This window comes from Suricata suricatta, chromosome 9, assembly GCF_006229205.1.
Source record: "Suricata suricatta isolate VVHF042 chromosome 9, meerkat_22Aug2017_6uvM2_HiC, whole genome shotgun sequence".
NCBI classification, from domain to species: Eukaryota; Metazoa; Chordata; class Mammalia; order Carnivora; family Herpestidae; genus Suricata; species Suricata suricatta.
This window is the reverse complement of record NC_043708.1, coordinates 113,664,595-113,688,087: the sequence shown is the minus strand read 5'-3', so window position 1 is coordinate 113,688,087 and position 23,493 is coordinate 113,664,595. Positions and strand designations below refer to the sequence as shown.

The 23,493-nt window shown below is 38.2% G+C and overlaps 1 protein-coding gene across 4 annotated transcripts in view; it reads left to right on the top strand.

Annotated features, from left to right (window-relative positions):
* NIPA1 (NIPA magnesium transporter 1) overlaps nt 1-23,493 on the top strand; it is a 68,387-nt gene that overhangs the window by 24,107 nt on the left and 20,787 nt on the right. For 2 of the 4 annotated variants that reach the window (XM_029951726.1, XM_029951727.1), the window contains 3 exons: nt 10,160-10,303; nt 21,219-21,266; nt 22,235-22,325. In XM_029951726.1, the coding sequence (XP_029807586.1) occupies nt 21,266; nt 22,235-22,325 (92 nt within the window). In that variant the 5' untranslated portion in view covers nt 10,160-10,303; nt 21,219-21,265. Of the gene's footprint in view, nt 1-10,159; nt 10,308-21,218; nt 21,267-22,234; nt 22,326-23,493 lie in introns of those variants that run through there. The other 2 variants (XM_029951728.1, XM_029951725.1) reach the window with 2 other exon arrangements.

Genomic DNA, 23,493 nt, shown 5'->3' with positions numbered 1-23,493 from the left:
ACAGTTCCTGCACGGACTTTGTCTCTTCTCCCTCCCCCCACATCGTTGCTTTAGAAGAATCAAATCACTAGTCTGAATAGCAGCAGCACCCAAGGAGCATCACACTTAGTTCTTGTTAAAAAGCAATACCTGTGCAATGCATGTTTTACATCACAGGCAAAGGGAATGATCACTTTAGTTTTAAACTCCTGCATTAAGAATCTCTTTAAAAAATAAAATCATTCCATCGAGTTCTTCTAGATGGTGTTATTGCTGTACATTTGTTGGCGGGTCACTTTCTGTGCTATGTTTGCTTTTAAGGGATCTTCTGATATATCTCCAATATTCCTTTCTTATAGTGTCCTTTTCTTTAGCTAGGATTTCACACAACTCTAATGCTTTATTAAGAATATCCTCCTTCTTGTCACATTGGTTTTCTAGCATGTCTTCATAGATATCCACGAGAAAGGCAATTTATCGTAATAGTTTTTTAGAGGAGTCTTTAGCGTTTTCTACATATGGTTTTATGTCATCTGCAAATAGTGACAGTTTAACTTTTTAACCAATTTGGATGTTAGCATTTTCTTTCTTTTCTTTCTTCCTTTTCCCTGTCTTTCTTCTTTTTATAATTTGGGTTGTTTTTTGTTTTGCTTTTCTTTTTTTTTTTTTTTTTGCTTTGCTGTGGCTAGGATATCTAGTACTATGTTGAATAAAAGTGGTGAGAGTGGGCATCTTTGTCTTATTCCTGATTTTAAAGCTTTTTCTTTTTGTGTGTGATGTTAGCTGAGAGTTTGTCATATGTGCATTTAAGTTTTATTTATTTTTTTTAGTAATCTCTATACCTAATGTGGGGCTTGAACTAATAACCCCAAAATGAAGAGTCACGTGTTCTTCAGACTGAGCCAGCCAGGCATCCCTATGTGGTTTATTTCATGTTGACGTTTATTCCCTCTCTACCCACTTTGTGGAGTTTTGGTTTGTGAATGGATGTAGGATTTTGTTTAATACATTTTTTGCAACTACTGAGATGATAATATGATTTTTATCTTTTATTTTGTGAATGTAGTGTATCAGGTTGGTTGATTTGTGGTTATTGAACCATCTTTGCATCCCTGGAATAAATATCACTTTATTGTGGTAATGATCCTTTTAATGTATTGTTGAACTTGGTTTGCTAATATTTTGTTGAGGATTTTTAAAAATATTTTATTTATTTTTGAGAGAGAGAGCGAGTGAGAGAGAGAGAGAGAGAGAGAGAGAGAGAGCAGGGGAGGGTTGGAGAGAGAGGGAGACACAGAATCCGAAGACAGTCTCCCTTGCCTCTGGTGATGTGTTTAGTAAGGAGTTGCTGAGGCCAATGTCAAAGAGGTTGCACCTGTTTTCTACCCTAGGTTTTTGATGGTTTCCAGTCTCACATTTAGGTCTTTCATCCATTTGGAATTTATTTTTGTGTATGGTGTAAGAAAGTGGTCCATGTTCATTCTTCTGCATGTTGCTGTCCAGTTTTCCCAACATCATTTGTTGAAAAGACGGTCTTTTTCCAGTGGATATTCTTTCCTGCTATGTCAGAGATTAATTGGCCATACATTTGTGGGTCTATTTCTGGGTTTTCTATTCTGTTCCATTGATTTACTATTTTTGTGCCAGTACCATACTTATCTTGATGACTGCAGCTTTATAGTCATCCAGAATTCTGAAGTCAGTATAGCAGAATTCTGGAATTGTGATGCCAGTTTTGATTTTCTTTTTCAGGGTTATTTTGCCTGTTCAGGGTCTTTTGTGGTTTCATACAGATTTTAGGATTGTTTGTTCTAGTTCTGGGAAAAACGGTGTTTGATGGTGTTTTGATGGGGATTGCACTAAATGTGTACATTGCTTTGGGTAGTGTTGACATTTTAACAACATTCTTCCAATCCATAAGCATGGAATGTTTATCCATTTCTTTGTGTTCTCTTCAATTTCTTTCATAACTTTTCTATAATTTTCAGAGTACAGATCTTTTAACTCTTTGGTTTGGTTTATTCCTAGGGATCTAATTGTTTTTGATGCAGTTGCAAGTAGGATCTATGCCTTGATGTCTTTTTCTGCTGCTTCATTATTGGTGTATAGAAATGCAACCCAGATCTGTACATTGATTTTATATTCTACATCTTAGTTGAACTCAGGTATTAGTTATAGTAATTTTTGATAGAATCTTTCTGGCTTTCTACATAGAATGTCATGTTATCTGCGAAGAGTATATGTTCGATTCCTCCTTGCTGATTTGGATACCTTTTCTTTTGTTATTGAGGCTAATGCTTTTGACACTATGTTAAATAATACCAGCATCTTGTCTTGTTCCTGACAGTAGGGGAAAGGCTCTCAGCTTTTCCCCATTAAGGATGACATTAGTTGTGGGTCTTTAAGGCCTTTATGATTATGAGGTATGTTCCTTCTATCCCTCCACTCTTGAGGATTTTTATCAAGAAAGGATGCTGTATTTTGTAGATGCTTTTTCTACATCAATTGACAGGATTATATGGTTCTTATTATTTTATTTCTTTTCTTAATGTAGTATATCACATTGATTTGTGAATATTGAAGCAGTCTTCAGCCCAGGAATAAGTCACACTTGAGAGTCACACTCGATCATGGTGAATAATTCTTTAGTGTACTGTTGGATTTGATATGCTAGTATCCTGTTAAGAATTTTTACATCTAGGCTCATCAGGGCCATGGATCTGTAATTCTCTTTTTTTAGTGGGAGTCTTTGTCTGGTTTTGGAATTAAAGGTAATTCTGGCTTCATAGAATGAGTTTGGATTTTTTTTTATTACTGATTCAATTTCATTACCAGTAATAGATTTGTTCAAATTTTTACTTTTTCCTGATTCAGCCTGGGAAGATTGTGTGTTTGTATGAATTTATCCATTTCTTCTATGTTGTCCTATTTATTTGCATATAATTGTTCATAGTAGCCTCTGAAAATCATTTATATTTCTGTGCTGTAAGTTCTCTTCTTTATCTGGATTTTATTTATTTGGGTCCACTCTTTTTCTTAATGAGTGTGGCTAAGAGCTTATCAATTTTGTGTGGTTTTTTTCCCCCAAAGAATCAGCTTTTGGTTTCATTAATGTTTTCTATTGTTTCCATTTGTTTCTCTTTCTGATCTTTACTATTTTCTTAATTCAATTAGTTTGAGGTTTTGTTCTTTTTCCACTTTTTTTATATGTAAAGGTAGGTGGTTTGAGATATTTCTTGTTTCTTGATGTATGCCTATATTGACATAAACATCCCTTTTAGAAACTGCTTTTGCTGTATCCCATAGGTTTTGGAATATTGTGTTTGTGTTTTCTTTTGTCTCAAGGTATTTTATTTTTATTTATTTTAATGTTTATTTGTGAAAAGGAGAGAGGATGAGTAAGGGAGGTACAGAGAGAAGGGGGCAGAGGACCCTAAGCAGGCTCCATGTTGACAACAGAGAGCCCAGTGCAGAGCTCAAACTCATAAACTGTGAGATCATGACCTGAGCCAAAGTCAGATGCTTAACCAACTGAGCCACCTAGGTACACCTCTCTTAAGGTATTGTTAAATTTCCTGTTTGATTTTACATTGGCTGATTGGTTGTTTAGTAGTAGTATGCTGTTTAGCCTCCACTTGTTTATGGAGTTTTTTTTTTTGTCTTACAGTTGATTTCTAGTTTCATACTGTATCAGAAAAGATGCTTCATATGATATCAGTATCTATCCTAGAGAGTGTTCCACGTGCACTTAAAAAGAATGCGTACTTTGCTGTTTGGGGATGAAAGGTTTTGTATAAATCTGTTAAGTCCATCTGGTCTAATGTGTCATCTGTGTCCACTGTTTCTTTGTCCACTGTCTGTCTGGATGGCCTATTGATATAAGTTGCAAAGTTTCTGCTGAAAATCAGCGGACAGACTTATGGATGTTCCCTTGCATGTAACTAATTGCTTTTTCCTTGCTGCTTTTAAGATTTTGTCTTTAATTTCTTGCATTTTAATAAATATGTGTCTTCATATGGTCATCTTTGGGCTCATCTTTTTTGGGACTTTCTTTACTTCCCTGACCTGGGTGTTTGTTTCTTTCCCCAGATTAGGAATGTTTTCAGCTATGTTTTTATTCAACTATCTTTTCTGCTTTTCTCTCTCTTCTCCTTCTCGGACCTTTGTAATGCAAATGTTAGTGTGTTTGATGCTTTCCCAGGAGTTCCCTCAAGTATCTTTTAAAATCCTTCCTTCTTTTTTGCTGTTATGATTGGCTGAATTCCTCTACTCTCTCTTCCAGCTTCCTAATTTGTCCTGTATTATGTAATCTGATGTTGAATCTGTTTAGTATCTCTTTTATTTCAGTTATTGTATTATTTAGCTCTAATTGGACTTTTAAAAATTTTTTGTTTTATTGAACTTATTAATTTATTAATTTATTTTTTTTCATTTTTACTATTTTTATTTTTTCCCTTATAATTTATTCTCAAGTTGGTTTCCATGTAACACCCAGTGCTCATCCCCACAAGTGCCCTCCTTCATGCGCAGCACTGTCTTCCCTTTCCCCCCTCCCCCATCAGCCTTTAGTTTGTTCTCAGTATTCAAGAGTCTCTCATGGTTTGCCTCCCTCTCTCTCCCCAAGAATTTTCCCCTTCCCCTCTCCTATGGTCCTCTGTTAAGTTTCTCCAGTTCCACTTATGTGTGAAAACATATGGTATCTGTCCTTCTCTGCCTGAATTATTTCACTTAGCATGACACTCTCGAGGTCCATCCACTTTGCTACAAATGGCCAGATTTCATTCTTTCTCATTGCCGTGTAGTATTCCATTGTATAGATAAATCACATCTTGATCCATTCATCAGCTGATGGACATTTAGGCTCTTTCCATGATTTGGCTATTGTTGAAAGTGATGCTGTGAACATTAGGGTACATGTGCCCCTATGCATCAGCACTTTTGGATCCCTTGAGTGAATCCCTAGCAGTGCTATTGCTGGGTCATAGGGGAGTTCTACTAATAGTTTTTTGAGGAACCTCCACACTGTTTTCCAGAGTGACTGTACCAGTTTACATTCCCACCAGCAGTATAGGAGGGTGCCCAATTCTCCACATCCTCACCAGGTCTGATTGGACTTTTTAATATTTTCTATCTTTTGTTGAAGTTGTCACTGAGATCATTCACTCTTCTCCCAAGTTTGGTGAGTATCTTTATGACCATTATTTTGAACCATTTGTCAGGTAGCTTGCTTATCTACATTTAGTTCTTTGTTGAGGTTTTGTCTTGTTCTTTCATTTGGACCACGTTCCTCCGTCTCCTCATTTTGCCTAACTCTCTGTGTTTATTTCTATGCATTAAGTAGATGAACTATATCTTCTGCTCTTGAAAGAGGGGCCTTACCTCCATTTTGTGATATCCCTCCTGCTTTTGGCTTGTTACTCTGGGGGCATGGGTTCCTACTAGACTCTCTGCCTTTCTTACCCATCTCTATATGGCTTTTTCATTATATCTCTAGTTGTTAAATAACTATTCTGTTAGTCTTCCGGTAGTTCTTCTAGAGAGTTGTTCTCTAGGTAGCTGTAGTTTTTGTGTGCATGGGATGACGGGCACTCAGAATTCTTCTATTTTACCATTTGAATCTCAGCTTCCTGATACTGCCCCTATATTTATACATTATTTTTTTAGTGGCTGCTCTAGAACTTACCAGATACATCTTAACTTAGAAAATCTGCTTTGGAGTGACTGGGTGGCTCAGTTGGCTAAGCATCCCACGTCAGCTCAGGTCATGGTCTCATGGTTCATGAGTTCAAACCCCCCATCAGGCTCTGTGCTGACAGCTTCAAGGCAGGAGCCTGCTTCTGATTCTGTGTCTCCTTCTCTCTGTGCCCTTCCCCACTCACATACTGTCTCTTTCTCTCAAAAATAAACATTAAAAAACATTTTTTTAAGAAAATCTACTTTAGACTTTTGGTAATTTAATTCTAGTTAGATATAGAAGCCTTACTTCTGTATTTCTATGCCTTTTATTTGTTATTGTTTTTGTGTTACAAACGCAACCATATATTGTTGCAGTATATAATTAAAGTAATGCAAACTTTATATAATTTCATGTCCTAAAGTAGTTCAAAATAAAAAATATGTAGATTTATAGAGTTTAATATGTTAACTTTTAAAAATTTTTTAATTTTATTTTTTAGGAAGAGGGAGAGCTGGGGGAGAGGAAAAGAGGGAGAGAGAGAGAATCTTAAGCTCCACATTGAACATGGAGCCCAACACAAGGTTAATGCCACAACCCTGGGATCATAACCTGTGATAAAATCAAGAGTCAGACGCCCAACCAACTGAGCCACCCAGGCACCCCATCGATATGTTAACCTTTTTATTTACCATTCCTTGTTCTCCTTATTTATTCTTATGGCATTCATCAGAACAAATACATTTATCATAAGTTCTCAAGTTACCATGTCCTTACTCAATAAAACTTTGCTCACACCCACATCCTCTATGCTGTTATTGTTAAATATATTACAATTCCATATATTATAGATCTAATATATATATTCCATATATTATAGATCCAATATGTAGAACACAGTTACATTTATATTTATCCCATAGCTTTTTAAATAAATTAAGGTGAGAAAGAAGAACAAATCTGTTTTGTAATTAAACTTTTTTATTTAAATTTTAATTAAAATTTGCTGATAAGTCAGTTGTCTTGTGTATTATTGTTGTTCATTTTTCTATTGCTTCTCTTATAATTTTTCTTCACCTTTGAGCATTTTTACCAACATGTGGCTTGTGTGTGCAACTCTTTGGAATTCATTGAGCTTCTTGGATTTTTATCACATTTGGTAAATTTCAGCCCTTTTTTCCTCGAATGTTTTTTCTTCTACTTCCTCTCTAATCTCCTTCTGCTAGGAACATTATGCCTGTGTTCATGTACTTAATGTTGTATCACATTTCTCTAAGGTTCTGTTAATTTTTCTTTATGCTTACCCCCATTTCAGAATGTACAGTCTTTATCAATCTATGTACAAATTCACTAAATCTTTCTTTTGCCAAGAATATTAAAATTTGCTATTGCTTTCTTTTTTCATTCCAGTCATTGTACTTTTAAAATCTAGAATTTCAGTTGGGGGTTTTCTTTTTTGTCATTTCTATCTCTTTATTGATATTCTCTATTTGATGAGAAGTTTCACTTATACATACTTTCTTTACTCCTTTAAGCATGGTTTCTTTACTTATTTGAATGTATTTTTTTAAGTTTTAATTTTAATTCCAGTTAGTAACTTGAACATTTTGTTCATGTGATTTGACTCATATGTGGCAAATTGGTTTCCATATAACACTCAGTGCTTCTCCCCACAAGTGCCTCCCCCCTCCATGACCATCACCCTCTTCCCCTCTCTCCCTCCCCCTTCAGCCCTTGATTCATTTTCAGTATTCAATAGTCTCTTATGGTTTGTGTCCCTCTCTCTCCCCAACTATCTTTCCCCCTTCCCCTCCCTATGGTCCTGTCTTAGGTTTCTCCTGATAGACCTATGAGCGCAAACGTATGTTTAATGAATGGTTTGAGATTTTTTTGAAGTCTGAAATTAGGCCCTTTTACAGGCAGTTTTTGTTGCCTGCATTTTCCCTGTTTATATAGTGTATGTTATATAGGTCACAGTCTCCTGGATTTTCTGCATGTCTTATATTTGGGGGGTATGTTATTTTTATTATTACATGATTATGCCATACCCCACATTTTTTTCTTTGAACTTTTACACCTAATACAATAGAAACCAACATCATTCAGGCACTTAAAGTTTACCTTGCGTTCTTTGCTTCTGCTTCATTTGTAACAAACGGAACAAGAATATTTTATCTATAATTATAATATAAATAAACAATAAATTATTCATGAACATAAAATGTTCCTCATTTCCAGCATGCAGAATAAGCAGGAAAACTTTGCCCTTCTTCTTCCTGACTACTTAACCCCTGAGAGACCTATAAAGAAAAAGATGAAGACAAAGTATCAGGAACAAAAAGACACAGAATCTCTGTAGAATGGTCCCTATACCCATCTTCTTAATACATTTGAACACCAAAAAGAAAAAGGACAGTTTGAAATACAGTTTTCACATGAAGAAGCACTGCCTGGAGAGTGGTCAGAGATGGGGCCTCACCCAGCATCCCCTCCTGAAGTCAAATAGCACCTAGGTTACAGGAGACCCCAATGGTCTAGGGCTCAAGGACCGCTAGATGGCAGTAGTGTCATTGTAGGATGGACTGCAGGTATTGTAGAGGCTCCAGGTACTCCTGCCATGGGCGTTCTGGTTTATGATTCATAATGCTGGAAGCTCTTGACTTAGTTTATATCTCAAGATGATAAGGAGCCATGGGACTTAACATTTTCAAGCCTCTGTTGCTCTAGTAATTTTTTTATTGTGATAAAATATGCCTGATCTAAAATTTACTATTTTAACCATTCTTAAGTGTACAGTTTGGTTATGTTAAGTACATTCGTGTTGTGTTAAACATCACCACTATCCATCTCTAGAACTTTAACATAATCTCTTTCTGAAACACTGTATCCATTTAACAGTAACTCATTCTCACTCCCAGCCCCTGTTACATTCTATCTTTATGAAGGTGACTACCTTATGCTAAGTGCACTTATAAAATATTTGTCATTTTTTGACTGGCTATTCCACTTAGCATATTGTCTCCCAGGTTCACCTGTGTTGTAGCATGTATCAGAATTTCATTCCTCTTTAAGGCTGAATAACAGTCTTGTACTCTTTACTGCTTTTTCGTATATAACAAAATGGACCATGTCCATTGTATTTTGTCTGTCCATTTGTTCCCTTATCTGCTCTAGAATACTTGGTCCCACCTTTCATCTATTGAAATAACCCTGGTATGAACATGGTGTACAAATAAATATATGTTTAAGTGCCTGTTCTTTTGGATATATACCCAGAAGTGGAATTGCTGGATCATATGGTGCTCCTATATGTAACTCTTTGAGGAACTGTCATTCACTTTTCTACTGTGGCTACACCATTTTCCATTTTCATCAGCAGTGCACATGGTTTCCAGTTTATCCACATTCTTACCAATACTTTTTTTTTAATAATAGTACCTTTAATGGGTATAAAGTGATAATGGTTTTGATTTGTGTTTCTCTAATGATTAATGATGTTGAGCATCTTTTCCTGTGCTAATTAGCCATTTTTGTATCTTTTTGGAGAAATGTCTATTCAAGTCTTTTGGCCATTTTTGGATTGGGTTGTTTGTTTCATTGTTGTTGTGTCATGAATTTTGTTGATATCTGGTCGTTTTAGGTAATATATGATAGCAATTCTGGAATTTTGTTGCCCTCCCTCTCTCAGTGGATTGTTTGCTTGTTTATTTTTTTGTGACCTAAATTGTTTAGTGGAGTATTTTGGTATAGTCTATTTCCCCTGCAGCATGAATCTGTAATGACACACACCTCAGAGGGTACAGTCTTGGGTATGTGCACCTTTACCTGAGATGACTAGCTGGGCTATCTTTAACTGTTTCTTTCCCTGATTTTTCTCTTGTCTGCCTCATTGGGTATCACATCTAGCTGCTAGGCTCTACTAATTGCTGGATGATTAGCCTCTTGCTTTAACAATGTTCTGGTGTGTGAATTGCTTCAAGTATTGTCCAGTTAGTCTCAGGCAGGTATATTTGTTGAGATTAGTTCTTGGGAGTAGTTGGTAGCCTCTGATCTCTGCTTCCCTTTCCAAGCATGAGACCTGCACCCCACCTTCAGGCTTGGAATAGGATGTCCCAATCAGGGCCCGTTGTACCTGAGATAGAGCCTCTGGGTAGAAGCTCGGTTGGAGAAAGAAATCCCCAGACTCTTGGATACACCAAACAGATATTTATCCTCTTCAACTTGGAGGGAATAAGAAATGCTGAAGGATGGCTCTTCCTGGTGAAGAAGAGCTGAAGGGAAAGGGGACTTCATTTTCTTGGTTACCAGCCCAGAGTGGAGCCTCTGAGAAGATGAATTGCAGTGGGGGAGAGAACAAAGAGGTCTTAGGTCATGTGCTAAGGGTTTACGCTGTTCTCACTGAAATTTAGTAGATTTTCTTGAGTACACATTTCTTCATTTGCTGTATGCTTTTAGGACAATTTCACAGAGACTTGAAAAACATTTTTTTTTAACTTTATTTGGAAGATGGCGGAGAAGTAGAGAGCTCTGTTATCTTTGCCTGCCCACATCTATCAGATTGAGAAGGACTGAAGCAACAATACTGGTATCTGCAAGAGTGGGAGGAAAACACACAGACTCCAGACAGAAGACAACCTCAAAGATGCCTGAGTGAGTGAGTGAGATCTGGGGAAATTAAAAAGAAAACAAAAAAAATGGGCCAGGCCCTGGAGGTGTGGAGGGGTGGGAGCCCCAGCCCAATACAGGGAGAACACACGGAGCCCTGGAGAGACAAGGGGAAGAGAAAGAGAGATTGAAAACGCTCATAGAACTGTCTCTAGAGGAGAGATTAAAAAAAAAAAAAAAAACTAAACCCAGGACGGAAAGAGATATTGTTACCCATGTATAACCCATGTATAACCACTGGGAGCAGGGAGAGAAATTCGTCCCATCTAGCTGGCGAATTCTACCTTGGGCTCGGCAGCAGCAGTGCCAATTCCAGGGAGTGCCAGGAGAAACAACCCCCACCCCCTATGCCATCCCGGCTAGGAAGCTGGCAGTCAGCAGGAGTACATCTTATCTTGGGTGGCAGCGGCGCCAGGAGAAACAATCCCCTCCCCGTATGCGATCCCAGCTGCCAATGGGAGTACATCTCATCTCCAGTGGTAGCATTAAAGTGCATGGACTAGGATTTGGAAACGAGGCAAGGCTTGGAAAATACAACTTGGCTCGCCCATGGCACAGGGAGATCAGACTCAAAAGAGAGTCTTGCAACACTTGGTTTGAACAGAGCATAGGGCGCCGCCATTCTTCTCCCCACAACCACCAAGGAGGGGCCTCGGAGAGCAGCTCCGCAACCTAACTGCACCAAACCACGCCTATCCCTATGGAAGAGCTGCCTTCTCTTTTCTTGCCATCCAGATATATTTTCCCTTATCTCATTCTTATCTCTCCCCTCGGCTGGTTATACACTTTTAGACTGTCCATTGTCTTTTGTTTCTGCCCCCGCCCCCGTTTTATTTCTTTTTCTTTTCCTTTTCTTTTTTCTTCCTTGTCTTCTCTTTCTTTCTTTCCTCTTTTGGTTTGCTTGTGTGTTTGATTTGTCTGCGCAGTTGCATACTTTTGTTCCCTCTGTTTGCCTGTCTGTTTTCCTTTTCAGGGCTACCTCAAGAAACAAGCCAAAGTACAAATGGTGGAGAGTCCCAAATATCTTTGAGTAGAGAAATAACATAATCAAAGGCACAACAAAATAAACCGAGAGACACTATTAAAAGAACACTTCCTGAAACGACAGGCCCTGAACAGTCAGTGAGTCTCCTTTAATATAGCAATACTCACAGGTGCAAATGCATAACAAGCTTATAAAACTGATAAGAGACAGAAATCTAGCCAAGATGACAAAATGAAAGAACTCTCCTCTAAAGAAATTCCAGAAAGAACTCACAGCCACAGAACTGCTCAAAAAAGATATAAGCAACATAACAAGAATTTAGAACATTTGTCATAAACTTAATTGCTGGCCTTGAAAAAAGTATCAGAGAAGCTATTGATACAAAGACAAGGGACCTTCAAAAAAGCTGTGACGAGTTAAAAAAAAAAAGGCTGTAAATGAGGTGTATAATAAAATGGAGATGGCCACTACACGGATTGAAGAGGCAGAGAAGAGAACTAGAAAGTGAATTAGAAGACACAGTTACAGCAAAAGAGGAAGCCGAGAAAAAGAGAAATTGATCCAAGAGCACGAAAGGAGAATTTGAGACCTGAGTGATACAATCAAACAGAACAATATCCATATCATAGGAATTCCTGAAGAAGAAGAAAGAGAAAAAGGTCCTGAAGGGGTGTTTGATCAAATAATAGCCGAGAACTTCCCGAGTTTGGGGAAAGAAATAGACATTGAAATCCAAGAGGCACTGAGAACCCCCTTTAGACATAACTTGAATCGACCTTCGGCACAACATGTCATAGTGAAACTGGGAAAATATAAAGATAAAGAGAGAATTCTGAAAGCAGCTAGGGATAAAAGGGCCCTAACATAAAAAGGGAAACCTATCAGAGTGGTTACACACCTATCTAATGAAACTTGGCAGGCCAGAAAGGAATGGCAGGAAATCTTCAATGTGATGAACAGAAAAAATATGCAACCAAGAATCCTTTATCCAGCAAGCTTGTCATTCAAAATAGGAGAGATAAAGGTGTTCCCAAATACACAAAACTTGAAAGAATTCATCACCACTAAACCATCCCTAGAAGAAATCCTAAGAGAAACTCTATGAGGGAAATGTGGCAAGGAATACAAGGTACCAGAGACACCACTACAAACATGAACTCTACAGAGAACACAATGAGTCCAAACCCACATTTTTCAATAAAAACACTGAATGTAAATGGACTGAATGCTCCAATCAAACAACACAGGGTAGCAGAATGGATAAACAAAATCCATCTATTTGCTGTAGACAAGAGACTCATTTTAGACCTGAAGACACCTTCAGATTGAATGTAAGGGGATGGAGAAATATCTATCATGCGACTGGTAGTCAAAAGAAAGCCAGAGTAGCCATACTTCTATCGGATACTCTGGACTTTAAAGTAAAGGCAGTAACAAAAGACGAAGAAAAAAAAAAGCTCTTCCATCTGGAAGAGCTAACAATTCTAAACATCTATGCACTAAATTCAGGAGCACCCAAATACATAAAACAATCACAAACAGAAACAATCTTATTAAGAAGAATGTGCTAATTGCAGGGGATTTTAATACTCCACTGACAACAGTGAAAAGATCAACCAGACAGAAAATCACTAAAGAAACAATGGACCTGAACGACACATTGGAACAGATGGAATTGATAGATATATTTAGAAGTCTGCACCCTGAAGCTAACAAATTCACCTTCTTCTCGAGTGCACATAGCACATTCTCCAAGATAGATCACATACTAGGTCATAAAGCAGCCCTCCATAAATATAAGCAAATTGAGATTCTACCATGCACACTTTCAGATCACAATGCTATGAAACTTGAAATCAACCACAGGAAAAAGTCTTGAAAACCTCAAAAAGGGTAGACGTTAAAAACCACCCTACTGAAGAATGATTGGGCCAATCAGGCAATTAGAGAAGAAATTAAAAAATATATGAAAACAAATGAAAATGAAAATACAATAATCCAAACTCTCTGGGACGCAGCAAAGGCAGTCCTAAGAGGAAAGAATATTGCATCCAGGCTTATTTCAACAAACTAGAAAAAGTGCAAATTCAAAATCTAACAGAGCACCTAGGAACTAGAAGGGGAGCAGCAAGAGCACCCCAAACCCAGGAGAAGAAAAGAAATAATAAAGATCAGGGCAGAAATAAACAATATAGAATCCAAAAAAACATTGAACAGATCAATGAAACCAAGAGTTGGTTTTTTGAAAAGATGAGCAAAATTGATAAACCTCTAGCCAGGCTCCTCAGGAAAAAAAAGATTGAACACCAAAATAGACAAAATCATGAATAAAAATGGATTTTACAACCAATCCCTCAGAAATACAAGCAATTATCAGATATTACTATGAAAATTTATATGCCAACAAACTGGACAATCTAGAAGAAATGGATAAATTCCTAAGCACACATGTACTACCAAAATTCAAATGGAAAGAAATAGAAAATATGAACAGACCCATAACCAGTGAAGAAATCAAATCGGTTATCAAAAATCTCCCAATGAATAAGAGCCCAGGGCCAGATGGCTTCCCAGGGGAATTCTACCAGACATTTAAAGTGGAGTTAATACCCATTCTTCTCAAGCTATTCCAAAAAATAGAAATAGAAGGAAAATTTCCAAGCTCATTCTATGAAGCCAGCATCACCTTGATATCCAAACCAGACAGATATCCAGCAGAAAAAGAGAACTACAGACCAATATCCTTAATGAATACAGATGCAAAAATACTCAACAAGACACTGGCAAATCGAATTCAACAGCATATAAAAAGAAGTACCCACTATGATCAAGTGGGACTCATTCCTGGGTTACAGGCTGGTTCAAAATCGGAAATCCATCAATGTGATGTATCTCGTTAACAAAAGATAAGAACCATATGATCTTGTCAATAGATGCAGAAAAAGCATTTGACAAAATACAGCAACCTTTCTTAATAAAAACCCTCATAAAGTTGGTATAGAAGGAACTTACTTAAACATTATAAAAGCAATTTCTGTAAAGGCCCCCGCTAATGTCATCCTCAATGAGGAATAACTGAGAACTTTCCTACTGAGATCAGGAACACGACAGGGATGTCCACTCTCACCACTGTTGTTTATCATACTGCTGGAAGTCCTAGCATCAGCAATCAGACAACAAAAGGAAATAAAAGGCATCACAATTGGCAAAGATGAAGCCAAACTTTCACTTTTCACAGATGACATGATACTCTACATGGAAAACCGACCGACTCCACCAGAAGACTACTAGAATTGAGCCATGAATTCAATAATCTGGCAGGGTACAAAATCAACGTACAGAAATCGGTTGCATATTTATACACCAATAATGAAACAACAGAAAGAGATATCAAGAAACTGATCCCATTCACAACTGCAGGAAAAAGCATAAAATACCTAGGAATAAGCCTAACCAAAGATGTAAAAGATCTATATGATGAAAACTATAGAAAACGTATGAACGAAATTGAAGAAGACAAAAAAATGGAAAAACACTCCATGATCATGGATCAGAAGAATAAACATTGTCAAAATTTCATTATTGCCCAAAGCAATCTACACATTCAATGCAATCCCAATCAAAATTGCACCAGCATTCTTCTCAAAGCTAGAACAAACTACCTAAAATTCGTATGGAACCACAAAGACCCCGAATAGCCAAAGTAATATTGAAGAAGAAAACCAACAGGGGAGGCATCACAATCCCAGACGTCAGCCTCTACTACAAAGCTGTCATCATCAAGACAGTATGGTATTGGCACCAACACAGACACATAGACCAATGGAGTAGAATAGAGAACCCAGAACAGGACCCACAAATGTATGGCCAATTAATCTTTAACAAAGCAGCAAAGAATATCCAATGGAAAAAAGACAGCCTCTTTAGCAGGTCATGCTGGGAGAACGGGAAAGAGACATGCAGAAGAATGAAACTCATCCACTCTCTTATACCATATACAAAAATAAACTCAAATGGATAAAGGACCTTAATGTGAGACAGAAAACCATCAAAACCCTAGAGGAAAAACAGCCTCCTTGACTCAATCACAGCAATTCCCTCTTGACACATCCCCAAAGGCAAGGGAATCAAGAACCAAAATAGACTATTGGGACCTCATCAAGATAAAAATCTTCTGCACTACAACAGAAACAACCGAAGAAACTAATAGGCATCTGACAGAATAGGAAAAGAAAGTTGCAAATGACATATTATCCATGTTCTACAAGGAACTCTCCAAACTCCAAACCCGAAAAACAAATAATTCAGTGAAGAAATGAGCAGAAGACATGAATAAACACTTCTCCAAAGAGGACGTCCAGATGGCCACAAACACATGAAACGATGCTCAGCATCACTCATCATCAGGGAAATACAAATCAAAACCACACTGAGATACCACCTCATGCCTGTAAAAATAGCTAAAATGAACAAATCAAGAGATTATAGATGCTGGCGAGGATGTGTAGAAACGGGCCTCTTCCTACACTGTTAGTGAGTATTTAAACTGGTACAGCTTCTCTGGAAAACAGTATGGAGGTCCCTCAAAAAACTATCAATAGAACTCCCCTATGACCCAGCAATAGCACTGCTAGAAATTTTCCCAAGGGATCCAGGAGTGCTGATGCATAGGGGCATATGTACCCTAATGTTCATAGTGGCACTTTCAACAATAGCCAAACCATGGAAAGAGCCTAAATGTCCATCAACTGATTAATGGATCAAGAAGATGTGGTTTGTATGTACAGTGGAATACTACATGACAATGAGAAATAATGGAATATGGCCTTTCGTAGCAAAGTGGATGGACTTGGAGGGACTCATGCTAAGCGAAATAAATCGTGGTGAAGGACAGATATCGTATGTTTTCACTCATCAGTCTAATAGGAGAAACTTAACAGAGGACCATGGGGAGGGGAAGGGTGAACAAGAGGGAGAGGGAGGTACTCATGAGAGACTCTTGAATACTGAAAACAAACTGAAGGCTGAAGGGGAAGGGTGATGATGGTCATGCAGGAGAGCATTTGTTGGGCAGGCCCTGGATGTTATATGGAAACCAACTTGACAATAAACTATATATATTAAAAAAATTTTTAACCTTATTTGGCAGGTAGTGTTGTTTCAGTGGGAAACTGGTCCACAGGATTCCTCATGCCAGAATTCTGGAAGTGGACTTAATGAACTTTGATTCTTAAAATTCAACATTCAGTGATGTGCCTGGCTGGCTTAGCCAGCATGTGACTAAGAGCATGTGATTGTCATGAGTCAATCTTCACATTGGGCATGGAGCTTACTTAAAATAAAAACAAAAAAAAATTTTTTTAATATAGCATTCATTTTTGGGATACTGGGACTTTTTTTGTTTTGTTTTGATGGAGAGAGAGAGAGCTAGAGTGTGAGTGGGGGAGGGGCATAGAGAGAGGGAGACACAGAATCTGAAGCATGCTTCAGGCTCCAAGCTGTCAGCAAGAGTTTGATGCATGTCTTGAACTCAAAGGCTATGAGATCATGGCTTAACCTGAAGTCAGATGCTTAACCAACTGAGCCACCCAGGTGCCCCAGGGCATTCTTTTAAGTAGACACAGTGTGAATAGCACATTCAGGAAATTCAAAATGGATTCTGTACGAATAGCTGGTAACTATTCTACAGTGCTTACTGTAAGGGGCTTTCTCAGGTTCAGCTCTACCTTGCTACTGATAGGACAACACGGTCCACATTTGCCTCAGACACTCTCAGGGACACAAGACAGGAGAGCCATAGCTAGTGCTGTTCCCTCTCCTGCTGGAAGTTGGCAGCAGAGGTAAAGCATGGCTCAGGGGCCTGAAGGCAGAACTGCAATAGGTAACGCCACAGCAGCCTTGCCTTATGAGCCCTGTGCCGCTTAGGGTAAAGTCACAGAGTCAAGGTCCTAAGCCCCATAGGAGACATGCTTGGCTTATTCCCAGAGGCATTGCACTCAGGGGAGCCCAAAGAATAGGATCTCCACTAGGTGTTAACAGACCTCCAATCAGGTGCCATTTGTCCATCAGAGGTCATTTCTAAGTGCTATCCTCTGGCCACATGGCTGTCAGCTTTCTAGAGCCAGAACGTTCGAGTCATATTCTTATGTAGAAAGAGAAAGGGTTTTATAAGTCTTGACAACAGTTCATGTTTAGATTTTGCCAATTGCCCTAATAGTGTCCTTTTTTTTTCTTTTTACATTTATTTATTTTTGAGAGACAGAGTTAGAGCATGAACTGGGGAGGGCCAGAGAGAGAAAGAGACACAGAATCTGAAGCAGGCTCCAGGCTCTGAGCTAGTGGTCAGCACAGTGCCTGACGCAGGGCTCGAACCCACGAACCATGAGATCATGACCTGAGCCAAAGTCAGACACTCAACTGACTGAGCCACCCAGATGCCCCTACCCTAATACTGTCTTTTATAGCAGTCTTTTTTTTTTTCTTCCCATTTAGCATTTTATGTGTTGAGTTACCATGTCTTAGTTTTCTTTTATATGCAACCGTTCTTTAGGCTTTCTTTGTGTTTAGGACCTTATCTTTTACAACATTAAAAAAATTTTTTTAATGTTTATTTTCAAGAGACAGAGAGATAGAGCATGACAACATGTCCAAGCTGTCAACACAGAGCCAGATGCAGGACTCTAACCCACAAACCGCGAGATCATGACCTGAGCTGAAGTCTGCCACTTAACCGACTGAGCTTCCCAGGTGCCCCTAAAACATTTTTTAATGTTTACTTATTTTTGAGAGACAGAGACAGAGCAGGGGAGAGACAGAGAGAGGGAGACACAGAGTCCAAAGCAAGCTTCAGGCTCTGAACTGTCAGCACAGAGCCCAAAGTGGGGCTCAAACTCACTAACAGTGAGATCATGACCTGAGCTGAAGTCTTGACTCTTAACTGACTGAGCCACCCAGGTGCCCCAGGAGCTTGCCTTTTTTAGAGTACAAGCCAGCAAATTCATAGCCTATTTCACAGTTTCCTTGCATTTAGATTCAAGTGATGCACCTTGGCAGGAATACCAGATATGATGTTATATCCTTCTCAGTGCATCTTCTCAGGAGGCATGTGATACTGGTTTGTCCCATTGCTGATGACGTTAACTTTGACCACTTGATTAAGATGATGTCTGTTGGGGTCTATAGAGTACTGTACAGATAAGTTTTTCTCTTCATAATTAATGAAAAACTGATGGAGGTGATTAAGGGAGACTGTGGCAATCTTCTATTCCTCAACAAACTTTTATCCACTCGCTTTAGTATCCATTAATGATTCTTGCCTAAATTGGTTTTAATTGTAATGTTGCCAAATGATGATATTCTAACTCATCCATTCTTCCTACTCTGTTATTATTTATTAGCTCCATTTCATTGTTTTCAAGTACATATTGTAATACCTGTAGTTCTATTCCTTCATGAGTCAGGCTGACTTCCTTTTTCATTATACTAAATTACTAAGAATATAAACATCCAATTAGAATTAGGTACTTTATTTTTTAAAAAGTAATTTCTCTACAAAAGTAACTACAGAGTTACTTTTTTTTTAGTGTAGCTAATACATAATGTTACATTAGTTTCATGTGTTCAACATAGTGATTTGACAAGTTTATACATTATGCTGTGTTCACCGTAAGTATAGCTACCATCTGTCCCATTATATCCCTATTGTAACATCATTTATTACTGAATGGGAGAATATATTTATAAGTAATATATCTGATAAGGGGTAATATCCAAAATATTAAGCTATAGCTTTACATAACTAATACAACTCAGGACAAAAAAACCACCAAAGTGGTTAAAAAATGGACAGAGGATCTGATTAGACATTTTTCCAAAGATGACATATGGGTGGCCAACAGACACATGGAAAGATGCTCAATATCACTTATTATCAGTCAAATCAAAACCACAATAAGATATTACCTCATACCTGTTAGAATGACTAAAATCTAGAATTAGGTACTTTAACCTGAAATGAAGAAACCTGTCAGACAAGCATTTTGACATATCTGAAGTAGGACAAATCTGTGTCTCAAAGATTGGGAGACCATCTTGTTACAGGTTCCTACTATAGGCAAGAAGGAGGGACCCATGTGACAGGGAGGCCTGGGCATCTGCTCATGTTTCTGTCTGACTGTGCTTGGGGTATATGAGGGTAACATAAGAGAATATAAAAGACTATGTAAAATGTCAAATAACTGAGAGAAGAGGTCTGCTGCCCAAATGTTGAAAAAAAAAAGAGCCATATCAGAAAGGTTTTAGATTATGAAAATTGACTAATCTGTTTAAGCACCAAGTAATTGAATCCTGTGCTTATAAAATTATCATATAAATAAATGGGTTACAGTAAATCCATGAGCGGTCTGGACTTCAACATAAAACTTCATGCCAAAGAATATTTATGTCCCTGAGTTGCATGATGAGCCCAAAAATGTTTTTCAATAAAGGCTTCACTTGTTTGGGTTAGCTTGTGTTCATTGTAAAAAAATCTGTATTTGCCACTTTTAGTGGTTTCTCATGCTGCTATTTATAGAGTAACTTAAAGATTCTTAAAATGATAATTAAGCAGTATGGCATTCGATATTCTTTTCAAATTTATTTTCATGTAAAAGTTCCTTTTTAATGTATATAGTTCATGATTTGTTCATTTTAGCCACTCTGACTGGCATGAGCTTCTATCTCAGTGTGGTTTTGATTTGTATTTCCCTGATGATGAGTGATGCTGAACATCGTTTCATGTGCCTGTAGGCCATCTGGATGTCGTCTTTGGAGAAGTGTCTCTTTATGTCTTTTGCCTATTTCTTCCCTGGGTTATTTGTTTTTCGGGTGTGGAGTTTGTAGATTTTGTCAGGTGTTCCTTGTAGATTTTGTAGATTTTGGATATTAGCCCTTTATTGGATATGTCATTTGCAACTATCTTTTCCCATTCTGTCAGTTGCTTATTAGTTTTCTTGATTGTTTTCTTTGCAGTGCAGAACCTTTTATCATGATGAGGTCCCAATAGTTCATTTTTGCTTTCATTTCCCTTGCCTTTGGGGATGTCGAGTAGGAAATTGCTGCAGTTGAGGTCAAGGAGGCTGTTTCCTACTTTCTTCTCTAGGGTTTTGATGGTTTCTTGTCTCACATTCAGGTCTTTCAGCCATTTTGAGTTTTGCTGGTGAGGATGTGGAGAAATGGGCACCCTCCTACACTGTTGGTGGAAATGTAAACTGGTACAGCCACTCTGGAAAACAGTATGGAGGTTCCTCAAAAAACTATCAATAGAACTCCCCTATGACCCAGCAATAGCACTGCTAGGGATATATCCAAGGGATACAGAACTGCTGACACATAGGGGCACATGTACCCCAATGTTCATAGCAGCACTGTCAACAATAGCCAAATCATGGAAAGAGCCTAAATGTCCATCACCTGATGAATGGATCAAGAAGATGTGGTACATATATACAATGGAGTATTACATGGCAATGAGAAAGAATGAAATATGGCCATTTGTAGCAAAATGGATGGACCTCGAGGGTGTCATGCTAAGCGAAATAAGTCAGGCAGAGAAGGACAGATACCATATATTTGCACTCATAGGTCTAACAGGAGAAACCTAATGGAGGACCATGGGGAGGGGAAGGAGGAGAGAGAGGAATGCAAAACCTGAGAGACTATTGAACACTGAAAAGGAAAGGGTTGAAGGGGGAAGGGGAGGGGGAAGAGAAGTGGTGGTAATGGAGGGAGGGCACTTGTGGGGAAGAGTACTGGGTGTTATATGGAAACGAATTTAATAAACTATTTAAAAAATTAAATAAATAACATTTAAATTTTTTTAAGTGTATTCATAAACCTCTTGTACTTTTCTGACCTGTTCATCTCACTCTTTCATAGGTACTTCCTATTTAACAGACATCGTGTGGTGGGCAGGCACGATTGCAAGTAAGTACCCAGTGTGGTGAACAGCTTTCTTAAGATCATTCCTCTGGAAGGACTGCACAGGTTGTAACGAGTCTAGCTCCATTCTTTGGACTGAGGACCAGGGTGGGAGTCACTGTAGAGAGGAGGTAGAGGGTCCTACTGCCTGAAATAAGCCCTGAATATAGTTCAGGTCAGATTGTCCTAGGTCCAAAGAAGTTAAAATAGCTTCTGCTTACTCATCTTTAGTCAGGCTGTTGGCATTTGGTGAAATTTCTTGTTTTGTCAAACATAATTAGTTTTACAATGAAGAGTTTCTTCACTCATCCTGATAAAAGAGGTTATCATGTGCAGAGGTTATGTGCTGTCATATAAAAATTAGTAAGATTAGAGTTCAGAACCCTAAATATATAAAGAAAAATTACACTAGAAGATTCAACAATATTATGAGGTTTATTTGTCACACATTGTCTTTTAGGCAAGATATTACCTAACAGATGTTGTTTCCTTTCATTGTGGAGTTCATCTTTAAATTCTGTCTCAGTATAGCCCTGGGTGCAGTCCTATGCAGGCCATCGTGTTTCTCCTTGATATGCCAGCAGCATGTCAATGTGACCCAGTAGTCTATACTGAAGTAAGTCCCAGGCCATTGAAGGGACACAAAATTCTACCTGATTAGTTGTAAAACAAGGATGTGTTAAGGAGAAAGTGGAAATGTACTCTATTGCACCCTCTATCAATCACTGTCATTTTGTTTGGGAATTTCCACAGAGGAAACTAGTTTTATAACTGATTGGGTCAGTGACACTCTGGGGCCCACTGTCTGCTGCCTTCAGGATCCTTAATTAGGTAAATAATGCCCCTCATTTGCTTCCTTACAAGTAATGGAAAAGAAATAGCCCTTTCAGAACAGCGCCTTGCCCAGTTAAATTCTGATCATTGCTGAAGGAGAGCTGCAATTGCAAGTGGTATCCTTGTGATTCTCTTGACAGTGGCTGTTGGCCAGATTGGAAACTTCCTGGCTTACACGGCGGTCCCCACAGTCCTGGTGACTCCACTGGGTGCCCTTGGAGTGCCATTTGGGTGAGAGCTGGGAGTCTGTGTTTTTGTTTTTAACATGTAGTTTTAAAAAACTTTCCATTTTCATTGTTTCTCTAATAGTAAAAGCAAAATTGTAACTGTAATTGTAATCTCAGTATTCTACTCTATATGGTGTAATTTTATCTCTTCAAACTTTGTTTTGTGAATTATTAACCTTTCTTATAGAAACTTGCTTTGGTATATTTCAGACCCAAACTTATGCATGGACATCAGTAAGTGTGATCCTATCATTCTTCTGGTCTTTGCCTTGAAAGACTTCTTAGAGACTAGAGTCTTCCTGGTGCCTTGGCAAGTGATTCTGAGAAATCATTAAGCAAAACTAGTCAGTTACTGTTTTATTTGGGTGGCTAGCATTCTCTACCAGCCACTGGACAATTCTCCCACCCCACCCTGGGAAATTAGAGAGTTGGGACAAATGACACATGGGCACCAGTGGGTGTAAATTAGAATTTATGACTCATAACGGCTCCTGGATCCCCACAGCCATGAGAAGGGGTTTTGTTTGGTTCAGAGAGAAATGAGGGAAGTGGGGCTTTGAGTTTTTATTGTAGTTAGAAAGTGATTGGGGTGGAGGTTCCCACACTCAGGTGGGGCTTGTATGGTTTGAAATTTCTGCCAGTGCCAGAGCAAGACTGAGGACACCAGAAGTGTAGGGTACGAGCAGACTTTCTTATCAGGTTGCCCAGATGTGGGGCAAAGGGAAAAAGGTAGGACTGGGGACTCGAAGGCTGCCAGCCATCATGCATCACAAGTAGAGTCTTTTTATTACATTTGGCTTATCTACAAAAATGATTTTATGACACATTTATTAAATAGCTCAATACATATCCTCCTGTGAACCTATTTATATTATGTTTTGCCTTTGGAGAAGTTACTAATAAATAGAGATATAATAGAAGAGAAAATCCAAGTTTCTAACTCATTTGTTTATTAGTATTCTGCTGTATTCCAGACAGACTCCCAAATGTGTCTGTGATTACATTTAAATTGTACTTTAAAGTCAGTTAGGCTTTAAAATTCTGTAGCCTTAAAGCACTAACATGTTTTTCACAGGTTAACCTTTGGAAATGTATTTGTAGGATGTTGTTCTTATAATATCACATGTGGCTTGATGTCGTTTTGTGTCTAGATGGCCCTGAAGAGTTTGGAT